Source organism: Ambystoma mexicanum, chromosome 2q, assembly GCF_040938575.1.
Source record: "Ambystoma mexicanum isolate Mex_15411 chromosome 2q, UKY_AmexF1_1, whole genome shotgun sequence".
Taxonomy (NCBI): domain Eukaryota; kingdom Metazoa; phylum Chordata; class Amphibia; order Caudata; family Ambystomatidae; genus Ambystoma; species Ambystoma mexicanum.
Window position 1 is genome coordinate 1,427,553,348 of NC_090924.1, and position 12,492 is coordinate 1,427,565,839.

General features: G+C 46.2%; 1 protein-coding gene across 7 annotated transcripts in view; it reads left to right on the forward strand.

The window, feature by feature from the left end:
- Positions 1-12,492, forward strand: part of LOC138570219 (uncharacterized) — a 464,546-nt gene that overhangs the window by 269,852 nt on the left and 182,202 nt on the right. For all 7 annotated transcript variants that reach the window (XM_069648951.1, XM_069648950.1, XM_069648949.1 and 4 more), the window contains exons 13-14: positions 1,133-1,216; positions 3,367-5,760. In XM_069648951.1, the coding sequence (XP_069505052.1) occupies positions 1,133-1,216; positions 3,367-5,760 (2,478 nt within the window). The remainder of the gene's footprint in view (positions 1-1,132; positions 1,217-3,366; positions 5,761-12,492) is intronic.

A 12,492-nucleotide genomic window follows, 5' to 3' on the forward strand; every position in this document is an offset into this window, starting at 1 on the left:
AGCCACATCACTCCCTTATCCACATCACTCCCTTAGCCACATTACTCCCTTAGCCACATCACTCCCTTAGCCACATCACTCCCTTAGCCACATTACTCTCTTAGCCACATCACTCCCTTATCCACATCACTCCCTTCACCACATCACTCCCTTAGCCACATCACTCCCTTAGCCACATCACTCCCTTAGCCACATTACTCCCTTAGCCACATCACTCCCTTAGCCACATCACTCCCTTAGCCACATTACTCTCTTAGCCACATCACTCCCTTAGCCACATTACTCCCTTAGCCACATCACTCCCTTAGCCACATTACTCTCTGAGCCACATCACTCCCTTATCCACATCACTCCCTTCACCACATCACTCCCTTAGCCACATCACTCCCTGGGCTATGAAGGAAACCCTGCGCCTGATAGGACACTGGAAGGACCTCCCTCTCCTATCCATCACCACTCACTCCATAGGCAATGATGGATTGGAATCTGTGATGAAAGATCTCCCTCCTAGCCAGTTTCATTGGTGACATAGAGAATGATTGAGTCTCCTACCTTGTAGAGTCTCCCTTTTAGACCGGTCTCACCCCCTCATGCCCACCTTCAATGCCCTATAGACTTGAATGCAGTCTCAATGTTATCTGTCACAATTCTGTTTCCAAACCTTTACCATTGCATGCATGGGGTGTCGACCGGTAAGACTCCTGCCATTGAGTTAGCCCCTACGCATCCTGACTTTGCCCAACTTAGAGGAGTGCTGTTACCCCATAAGGACTGAGCCCTGATCCTGGGGACTGTTTGGCTGTGTAGTTGTGCAACAAGCTGCCACCACCACTCTGCGCTCCTTTTCCCCGGCACTGCGCACGGTGCAGGAGCCTGACCCGAAGCAACATTACTACTTGTGCAGAATGAATGCACAGAGGGATGGTCTCCCGAGAAGTAAGATTCTATTAAACATGAATATGAAATATGATATGACATGATAGGTTATTTATAACACGCTTAATACCCAGAGGTTTCTGAAGCGCTGAGGCGGGGATCGAACCCGTGTTCCTCTGCGTCGTCTTGTTTCCAAGGTGAGCACCTTGCCCCTGAGCTATCCTCCTGAGTATAATTCTACTTTATTTTCTTACAGGGTTGAAATTAAAGAAGAGGGGATTGGGGATAACGGGCTCCGCCATTCCAAAAGCAGCACCTGGAGCAACGGCAGTCTCAGCAGGTGATGCTCATCATTAGGAATCGGAAGTGAACACGTTTGTTATTTATGTTGCACAAGAACAGACCTTGAAGTATTGTTAAAAAAATAGAGTAAAATTCAGAAATGTCTGATTAACAGACAGTCGCGCCTAGAAATACTTGTGTACAGGCGCGTTAAAATGCCACATCATATCACATCGTATCAGAAGACAGATATGCGGGAAAGTCCCGCTGTAAATAATTTGAAATTGTACACAATGAAAAATCTAAGAACTTAAGTAACATATACATTAACCGGAAAGTTCAATATAATGTGTTTTTAAAAAAAAATACAAACATATGATGACAAATTAAACGACAAAAATACTAAAATGGCCATTGCACACAAATCAAAAAGACCTCCCCTGGATGGAGAATATTTGTTACTATATACCTGAGATTTGAGAGATACTGAGAGAATATATAAATGTTTTTGAAAAAATATATATAAATCGTAATTTATTTAATAAAATGGATTAACATATCCTATTCAGTGAGAGGTCTACCTTTTGGATATTTTATGTTGTTAAGGTTTTTCAAAAACAATGCTGTAAAATCTTTTTTTTTTAAATGTGTATCACTTTAGTTAAATCTACTTTTTAATAATCAAAAGAATGTATTTGCTTTTTTATATTTGATTGTATTCATTGTTGTTGTTTTATAATTTTTATGTAGTTTTTAAAATCTATTGTACCACCTGATTTCAACCTCTATCACATTCGATTAAACGCCCTCAAAGTGGTGTACATTTCCATCATAAATTTAAGATTGAAATCTGAAAGTTTCTTGCCAAAATTCAGTAGCTTCTGATACAGTTCTCAAACTTCACGGATAGAAAAGAATATGTAGAGTAACATTTTTAAATGAATCAACAGTTCTGAAAAATGCCAAAATTCACAAATTGTGGTTTGAAACTCTGTAAATCCCAATTAATATTGTTTACAAATCTGGCCTAATCCATCTCCCGGAATGGAGAAATTTGCAGATTTCCAGGGAAAGAAAATGTTAGCTTACTCAATGCCCTAGCTATGGACTCTATATCCATTGGAAGCCTCTTCAACTTCACCCAATGTCCCATAGGTAGCTCTCAGTCAGGTCTATCAAGATCATGACGGACACTTGATTCAAAGGACTAGTCTTGCAAGTGACAGCTTATGCGAAGTATGTAGGCCAAAGAATTGAAGGAGTAACCTTGAAGCGCAGGAGCCTGCTTCGCATTTCAAAGCTACATGGAAATGGACCAAAGAGAGAAGCATACAATGTGACATTTTATCTTCCTGGGCATAGTCTTTGTGCAGAGCATCCTCGTCTTGGGTGCCTCTGCCTCTGCTCCAAGCTCCATTCTTGGGATAGTTCAATGCAGTCTTCCTGGATTCAGAGTGAATGCCGGGGGCAATTGAAGGAAAGGGGCACGGCTGCCAAGACTAGGGCCACTGTTCCTGGGCTGGTCAGCACTAGTCCCTGGAGGATAGCTGCTCTCTGCACCAGTGACACACAGAAAAGACACATCATGCCAGAGGGCTTTGGAGAAAGCCCCTGCATTCACTCACCTGGTACTACCAAGGAATCAATATTTGGGAACTTGGCCATTGGCAAAAGTCTTCTTCAAAGCCCTTAAAATGGTCCTTGATGAAGTGAAGTGTTAAGTTGATTATTTATCAGTTTCTTTGGTATTGTAGACAGAATCATTTTCCATTATCTGCTGTCGCCTGTGTACAGATCACAAGCCCCGTATTCCTGTCAATTGTCCCTTTATTCCAAAGCTATGCAAATCGATCCTGAAAACCTTGTAAAAAAAAGGTTACTCTGCTCATTTTCCATATAAAAAACTATGTTTACTAAAAAAAGAAAAGAAAAACACCACCTGGGGAAGGGCCTCGGTTGACTGGGACAGCGGGCGGCGATTGTGTAATCTCGCATGCTGTTCCAGCCGCCTGATTGGCTGTGTGCCCTTCGCCGGGTGCGAATGTAAGATTTTATTTAGGTTGGAAAACAATTGTTATTTCTGCAAGTACATATTGCCAAAACCATTATCCACCTAATGATAACTCTTGTTCCCAGGTGGATGTCCCTTGATACTGCTTGTGAAACCCCAACAGTAACTGTATGTTTTCTCTGGTCTGTTTACAACAGCAATGAAGGCAGGAAGGCCCCCGAAAGCTCCTCCGACAGCGGTGCCGGCACAACCACTGCTACCGACAGGAAGACCACTGTGGACTCCCCACCCACAGACAACAAGACAACTGCCTCTGTCACCAGGAAGACCTCTGACACTTTGCCTATCAGCAGCACCAAGACAAGCACTACCAGCAGCAGGAAGAACCTTGAGCATGCACAAGGGATAGAAAACAGCACTGCTACCTCCTCCAACCTGAAGGCGTATGACAGTTCAACAGCAGTCAACACACAGGCAGGGTCACCCATCAGCAGAAAATCATATGACAGCTCGCCAGTGGGCAGAAACATCACAGTAACAGACTCCACAACCAAAACAACGTACGCGAGTTCACCAGCAACAACTTCCATCACCAACACCTCCGTAGACGATCCATCTGCAGCACAGAAGACAACCACCTCCACAGTTAGAAAAACCTACGAGGGTTCACCAGTAAAAGGCACAAGTGCAACCACCTCAGTCACTAAGAATACATATGGAAGTTCAGCAGAAGCCAATGCCAGACCAACCAGTTCCTCGTCTAAAAATATCTATGAGAGTACGACAGGACCAGATACCCATACAACAAGCACAACCATTACAGAGAAATCCCAGGGCAGGGCCTCTTTAACAGAAACCAGTACAACCAGAAAGAGCTATGATACTTCACCAAAAACAGGCTCCTCTGGTGTAAGTCCCTCTGTCACCCTGACAAGTGCAGAGGGAACAGGAAAAGAGATTAGCACAACCAGCCACTCAACCAGGAAGAGCTATGACAGTTCAAGTCCATCCTCCACCAGGAAGACCACAGTGGAAACACCAGGAATAGAAACCAGCACAACCAGCTACTCAACCAGGAAGAGCTATGACAGTTCAAGTCCATCCTCCACTAGGAAGACCGCTGTGGAAACACCTGAAATAGAAACCAGCACAACCAGCTACTCAACCAGGAAGAACTATGACAGTTCAAGTCCATCCTCTACCAGGAAGACCACAGTTGAAACACCAGGAATAGACACCAGCACAACCAACTACTCAACCAGGAAGAGCTACGACAGTTCAAGTCCATCCACCACCAGGAAGACCACACTGGAAACACCAGGAATAGAAACCAGCACAACCACCTACTCCACCAGAAAAAGCTATGATAGTTCAAGTCCATCCTCTGCCAGGAAGACCACAGTGGAAACACCAGGACTAGAAACCAGCACAACCAGCTACTCAACCAGGAAGAGCTATGACAGTTCAAGTCCCTCCCTCACCAGGAAGACCACAGTGGAAACACCAGGAATAGAAACCAGCACAACCTACTCTACCAGGAAGAGCTATGACAGTTCAAGTCCCTCCCTCACCAGGAAGACCACAGTGGAAACACCAGGAATAGAAACCAGCACAACCAGCTACTCCAGCAAGAAGAGCTATGACAGTTTAAGTCCATCCTCCACTAGGAAGACCACAATGGAAACACCAGGAATAGAAACCAGCACAACAACCTACTCCACCAGGAAGAGCTATGACAGTTCAAGTCCATCCTCCACCAGGAAGACCATAGTGGAAACACCAGGAATAGAAACCAGCACAACCAGCTACTCTACCAGAAGAATCTATGACAGTTCAAGTCCATCCTCCACCAGGAAGACCACAGTGGAAACACCAGGAACAGAAACCAGCACAACAAGCTACTCAACCAGAAAAAGCTATGATAGTTCAAGTCCCTCCTTCACCAGGAACACTACAGATGGATCCCCAGGAACAGAGAACAGCACAACCACATACTCAACCAGGAAGAGCTATGACAGTTCAAGCCCCTCCTTCACCAGGAAGAGCACAGAAACACCGGGAACAGAAGACAGCACAACCAACTACTCCACAAGGAAAAGCCATGAAAGTTCAAGTCCATCCTCAACCAGGAAGAGTACAGAGGGGTCAACAGGAAGAGAAACAAGTACCACCAACTACTCAATAAGCAAGAGTTATGAAAGTTCACCAGAAAACAAAACCAGTAGTAGCTTCTCTTCTACCACAAAGGTGAACGAGGTCTCACCGTTGACCAACACAAGTACGACCACCACTGTAACAAGGGAAATCCCAGAAGGTTCTGCACACAAAGAAACCAGTGCATCCACCTCATATACCAGTAAGCATCAGGAGACTCCACCGGTTACAGAAACCAGTACTACCACCTCCTCCACCAGGAAGACTCTACCAGGGGCAGAAGTCACAGAAACCAGCTCAGCCGCTACTAAGCAAGCCTTGGATAGTCTACCAGCAGCAGACACCGGAGCAACTGCTACCAGTACCAGCAAGAACACCAGCGGCTCACCAGCAACAGAAACCAATACAGCCACCACATCTCACACCACAAAAGACAGGTAAGCAATGTACAGGCCGGTTACCATGTGTCCACTCTCAGCACATGAGCATGTTTTGGTTACAATATGATCCTTAAGTCATGGCATGCAAACCCACCTACTTTGACACAATGCTGGCATGCGAGTACTGTCTACCAGCCAATGCAACCCATTGGCTGGTAGATAATACTCAAGCTATAACTTGAAAACCCATTGACAACAACATATTACTTGAGAGTTAGTACTTCAGAACCCAAAGTCCTTAACACAAAAACAAGAACTATGACATCTGAATGCATTGGCTGTAGCCTGATGCTTTAGTTATGACATCAGTACCCATTATCAATAACATAAACCTATTGATGACATTGGAGACAATTGGCTGTAACATAACTGGGAAACCAATAGTCCTTAGTTGTAACTCACAGCCGCCCTATCAGCGTTTGCAATAGTTCACTTATGATGTACCCTTTACCTGATGGCTTTAATCCGCAGAGATGTGACAGGGTGGCAGTTCTGGGGCACACCTCTGAAACTGGCCTGTTGGTGTCAGTCCTACTTATTTCTGGTGTACAGTCTTTAGCTCCACTCGAGGTTAGAGCCGACTGGCTACTCTACTAAACACCCGACAGCTCCAGGAGACCCTACCACGTTCCCTCTGTCTCGGGAGGATAGCTCAGTGGCAACGTGCTCGCCTTGGAAGCAAGATGACATGGAGCAACACAAGTTCAAACCCCGGGTCTGCGCTTAGAAACCTCTGGGTATAAATAACCTATCATATCATATCAAGACTGCATGAGAGGATGCTGAGATGGCCCTCTCGCTCCAGGAGAGCGGGCGTGGTCATTCTTCCTCTGTTTGACTTGATTAGTCTACTACCCCTAGGTGCTGGGTGTATTTACCCGCAATGTTTAACCCATCAAGAATGCCATGAAAGGTTACAAACGGGGGTCTGGGGGGTTGCCAGGAGAAATGGAAGGTGTTGGATTATTTTTTGTAATGTTTTATTTTGTTGGTATATAGTTTGCAACAAACCTTTACCAAATACAGTTCAACCCATGAAGATAAGCAGTATATAAAAGACAAAACCAAAAGGACAAAGATTTTTAAAAAAAGGAAGAGAAAAAATAAGAAGGATGCGCCACATGATAAATTTACATCACAACATTTCATAATCCTTAAAAAAGTCAGTACATGATTTGATTAATTGAAAACCTTCCAGCCCTCATCTTTCTGTTTTGCAAATGTCCCCCCGAGTGGGACGGGTATGCCCAGATGTGGGTCCTGTGCCTGCTGGGCCTAGAGACCCAAGCTGCTCCTCACTGATGAGGCCAAATGAGGCTGAAACAGGTTTTCTGCTGCTTGTGGTCTCATGCGGAACTTATGTAATGTAACAGTTTATGCTGGACTGCCCGTTTTGGGGTGGGACCAAGCCTGATTTGCATATGGTCCAACACCGTCTGTAATTGCATGGCAGGCTGGAGAGGAGTGGCCTGGGGGGAGGTTGCACACAGAAATTCCCATAGTTTCCAGCCGTAACCTTTCTGTTTTGCTAATGTCACTTCAATACTGGTGTGTCAGAAGAAAATGACATCACTTCCGCTCTGTAATCAGTTATTACAGTTGAGTTGTGATGACACAAGGCCTGCTGTTTGAGCCAGCACTGAGCGGAATTCCAGCTGTCACTGCAGCAGTAAATGTAGCTATTTAGATTCCATTTTTATAAAGTAGCTTTCTGGGAGACTTTACAACCATGAATTGATAAGGGACTGTATATAACAGCATGTTTATTTTCTGCACATCGGCAGTTAAACACATGAGAACAAACACGTATCTGCATAGTATCACTTATTTTAAATCACAAAATATTTAAGATGTGTTTTATTAAGCAGTGTAGAAATGTTTCTGCAACATATTACAAGGTGCATATTAGTGGTTTTTATTCTAATCCAATTAGAGTCTAAACTGATTCTATACATTAACAACTGGAAGATCTCTTGCATTAGATTAAGCAAGAGACCATCATGGATCTCATTAGGAGGCTGGCGGTAAGGGGTTAACGGCACCGGTAAGGAGGCCGGGGCAGTTAACCCCCTACCGCCACATTCCGAGATCCCTTAGCGGGTCCCATTAAGGCCGGCTGGTTTTACCAGCCGCCCTTAGCGGGAGCCGTTAAGGTGCCATGGAGCTAATAACGGGCCCGCTATTTGCTATTTGCGGCCCGTTATTAGCTCCTTCCCCATTCCCATTGAGCACTGTAGGGGCTCAATGGGAATGGGGAATGGTTTTCAGAATGGAGACTTACCGGGTCCTCCAAGGTTGGAATGACCCGGTAAGTCCCCATTCCGACTACCCGGACACAACTTTGGAGGCAGCTAATAGCACCATGGCTACCGCCAAACTCGTAATGAGGCCCCATGTGTTAAAGGGGATGAGAGTGTGTGGCCCTGTATTATAAGGAATAATCTATCCCCCGCCATATGTGAAAGCATATTGAAAGCTACCTCAGAGTTCTCTGATCTTATAAAGTACCTTGACCTTCGGCCTCATTCCTCTATTTGGTCCAAGAAGGGGCTTCTCGTAGGTTTGGGAGCACCTTAGATTGGCGAGACCCCCTGTTCACCCACAGGGGACAAGGAAAATTGAGCACCTCAGAGACTGGACGCCACACTCCATGTAAGGCTGTGCCAGCTCCTGAGAGTGCAACCACTCTCCAGGAAGCACAGAACGTAATACTCCACCTGTGCCATCAAGTACTGGGGTACACCCACCCCGTATCTGCCTTTAACTTTGGTGGGGTACCATGTTTCTGTTCCTATGGGCATCCCCCTAGTACCACCCATCACCTCCTCTCCTGCCAGCCTTCTCTCATACACCTCCTCTGCACTCTGCATGCCCACCCTTATTGTTAAATGCATAAGCCTGCACCTTGCCGTCCTTTAAGCACTATTATTTTAATTATTATTAAGGATTTTGTTGAGCTGGGACGTAGTGTCGGGAAGCGGTCTCTCCTTTAGGACTTCTCTTAGCCTCCTCCTGTCACCGCCTTCCAGACTTTTTCCTTTCTCCTATACATCCTGCCATCTCCTCCTCGTGTTGCCGTTCAACCTCCTTCATATCTATTATATTTAATCCACCTTTCTTCCTGTCTCTTACATGTCCTCCTCTCTCTTATATTTCCTCCAACCTCCTTCCTCTCTCTTATATTTCCTCCAAACATCTTCCACTCTCCTATATTTCCTCCAGCCTCCGTCCTCTCTCTCATATAATCCTCCAGCCTCCTTCCTCTCTGTTATATTTCCTCCAACCTTCTTCCGCCCTCTTATATTTCCTCCAGCCTTCTTCCTCTCTGTTATATTTCCTCCAGCCTCCTTCCTCTCCCTTATATTTCCTCCAGCCTCCTTCCACTCTCTTATATTTCCTCCCTCTTATATTTCTTCCAGCCTCCTTCCTCTCTCTTATATTTCCTCCCACCTTCTTCCGCCCTCTTATATTTCCTCCAGCCTTCTTCCTCTCTCTTCTATTTCCTCCAGCCTCCTTCCTCTTGCTTATATTTCCTCCACCTTTCTTCCTGTCTCTTATATTTCCTCCAGCCTTCTTCCTCTCTCTTATATTTCCTCTGGCCTCCTTCCTCTCACTTATATTTCTTCCAGCCTACTTCCTCTCTCTTATATTTCCCCCCTCCAGCCTCCTTCCTCTCGCTTATATTTCCTCCACCTTTCTTCCTCTCTCTTATATTTCCTCCAGCCTTCTTCCTCTCACTTATATTTCCTCCAACCTTCTTCCTCTCTCTTATATTTCGTCCAGCCTTCTTCCCCTCTCTTATATTTCCTCCAGCCTTCTTCCTCTCTCTTATATTTCCTCCAGCCTCCTTCCTCTCTTATATTTCCTCCAGCCTCCTTCCTCTCTCTTATATTTCCTCCAGCCTCCTTCGTCTCTCTTATATTTCCTCTAGCCTTCTTCCCCTCTCTTATATTTCCTCCAGCCTTCTTCCTCTCTCTTATATTTCCTCCGGCCTCCTTCCTCTCTCTTATATTTCCTCCAGCCTCCTTCCTCTCTCTTATATTTCCTCCGGCCTCCTTCCTCTCTCTTATATTTCCTCTAGCCTTCTTCCTCACTCTTATATTTCCTCCAGTCTCCTTCTATTTGTGTATGCCCACCTTCCCACTTTCCCTTCCAGTTTCCACCCTCCCCCTCTGAAGTTACTCTCTGGCCTCTGGCCTTGCTCCAATATCTCCTCCATCCTCCCTCCAATATTTCTCCTCCACCTCCTGTCTCACTTTAACACCTCCTCCAATGTTCCCCAAGGGTTTCCTCCTATCCTCCTTTCTCTCTCCTCTCTATGCACCAACATCTCCCTATGGTTTCTCTCTAACGCCACCTCTCTCCTTTATTCCTCTGCCAGCTGTTTCTGATGTGTCCTTCTGGCCGCTTCTCTCTCCAGGAAACCTCCACCAATCTTCTCCTGGTGTTTACTTCCACCCGTTTCACTAATTCCTCAGACCAGTTCCGGCATTCCCCAGTCTTCTCTTTTCCTTCATGTCCACCTCCAATCCCCTCATGTTGTTGCCTTCCATCCACCCATCTTCCCTTAATGTCTCTGGCCACTTTCACGCTATCTCTCTATAGTACCTCCTCCCAGCAGTCTCCCTTCTAGACCTTCTGGTCTCCTCCACACACTTTTATCTCCCTTTTCTTTTCCTGTCATTGACTGTCTTCTCTAACCCTTGTCCTGCTTATTCCATCTCCCTCCCAGCACTGAGTCTTGTCCTCTTTTACCCATTAGTCCTTTCTTCTTCTACACCACCTTGCCTCTCCTTCACCCTATTTCCATCTCCTCTATGCCTCAGACACCTCTGTCTTTCTACTCCTTGCCTTTACCTCAGCTTCCTTTATCCCTCTACTCCGGGCCTCTGTCTATCTCTGCCACCTACACTGCTCGATCTCTACCTCCTCTCGCCCACCGAACCCCACAGAACGCCCTCAGCTTTTATTGAACCCTACCACCTCCCGCAAGGCCGTCCCATGGGAGATTGTCTGCACCCGTGTGTGATGATTGCTGTTGCGTGTGATTTGTTTCAGTAGGAATTGAAGACTTGGTTCACCTGTGGGTAATCGGGAAATGACACTTGGCACAGTGGAACGGCACAAGCCTTTTTTTACACTTGTCCGCCATATTGGATTTCCTCGTCATGTTTCTCATGCGGCTGTGTGCACCTAACTTGTGTACAACTCCACTGTTGGATTGCTGCATTGCCCACTCTACGAGGGGCACTGCCAGTTCAGCCTGGCTCCCTCTCAGAAGCGCAGTAAGACATCCACCAAGATGTCCTGACTTTAGTTGCTTCTGTTGAAAGGGGATATTGCGACCTTTAATAGGGGATTGACGGACCACATGGCCATGAGTCCTACTTGGCAGTGTTGGAGCATATCTCTAGTGACACTCCTCTGACACAGGCCTGGGGATAGGTTGGGTGGTCTGGAGGTTACCCCATATACTGCCTCTTGGCTCAACATTAGTGTTGAGAGATGACCACTCCACCGATCATCCCTAACCATAGGCGTGGTACTTCGTCTAACATAGCAAGGTCCCAGAGACCCATTTGGCCATCACACATCCCACAGCCATTGGGATCACACTACATAAATCATAACTATACACAAAGTGCAGTGGATCTAGCGCATGACACAATCCCTCGGGTGGGGCCGCTCTTCCTGGCTCTATCAGGCTTGAGCGCTGACATGACATGTGGTTCCCCTTCTGGTAAGGGGGTCCGCTTGTAGAGGGACCTTCTAAAGATGGTACTACCTCGGCTCGTCCCAAGCTTAAACCATGAGCCAATACAACTCGGGGATGCGGCTCCTGCAGGGTTAGCGCAATGCCACGCAAGTCGGGAGCTGACTCTACACTATTCTCACACACTTCCACTCAGAGTGCATCGCCCTGCTGCAGTTCCACGCTGTTTCATTCTACACCCCCAACCATCAATCATGTATGCCTCAATGATTCAGAGTGGTGCTGAAAGTTTCACAGTGAATTTCTCTACCAGAACAACCAAATGGCACCATAGTCCAGAAGTCTGCTGTTTAATGTGAGTTATCCTATCCCTCACACACTCCTCCCTCTGGCATCATAGTCCAGAAGTATGCTGTTTAATGTGGGTTATCCTATCCCTCACACACTCCACCCTCTGGCATCATAGTCCCGAAGTCTGCTGTTTAATGTGGGTTATCCTATCCCTCACACACTCCTCCCTCTGGCATCATAGTCCAGAAGTCCGCTGTTTAATGTGGGTTATTCTATCCACCAAACACTCCTCCCTCTGGCATCATAGTCCAGAAGTCTCACGCCTCTTCCTCTGGCATCATAGTACAGAAGTCTGCTGTTTAATATGGGTTATCCTATCCATCACACACTCCTCCCTCTGGCATCATAGTACAGAAGTCTGCTGTTTAATGTGAGTTATCCTATCCCTCACACACTCCACCCTCTGGCATCATAGTCCAGAAGTCTGCTGTTTAATGTGGGTTATCCTATCCCTCACACACTCCTCCCTCTGGCATCAGAGTCCAGAGGTCTGCTGTTTAATGTGGGTTATTCTATCCACCACACACTCCTCCCTCTGGCATCATAGTCCAGAAGTCTCACACCTCTTCCTCTGGCATCATAGTACAGAAGTCTGCTGTTTAATGTGGGTTATCCTATCCATCACACACTCCTCCCTCTGGCATCATAGTCCAGAAGTCTGCTTT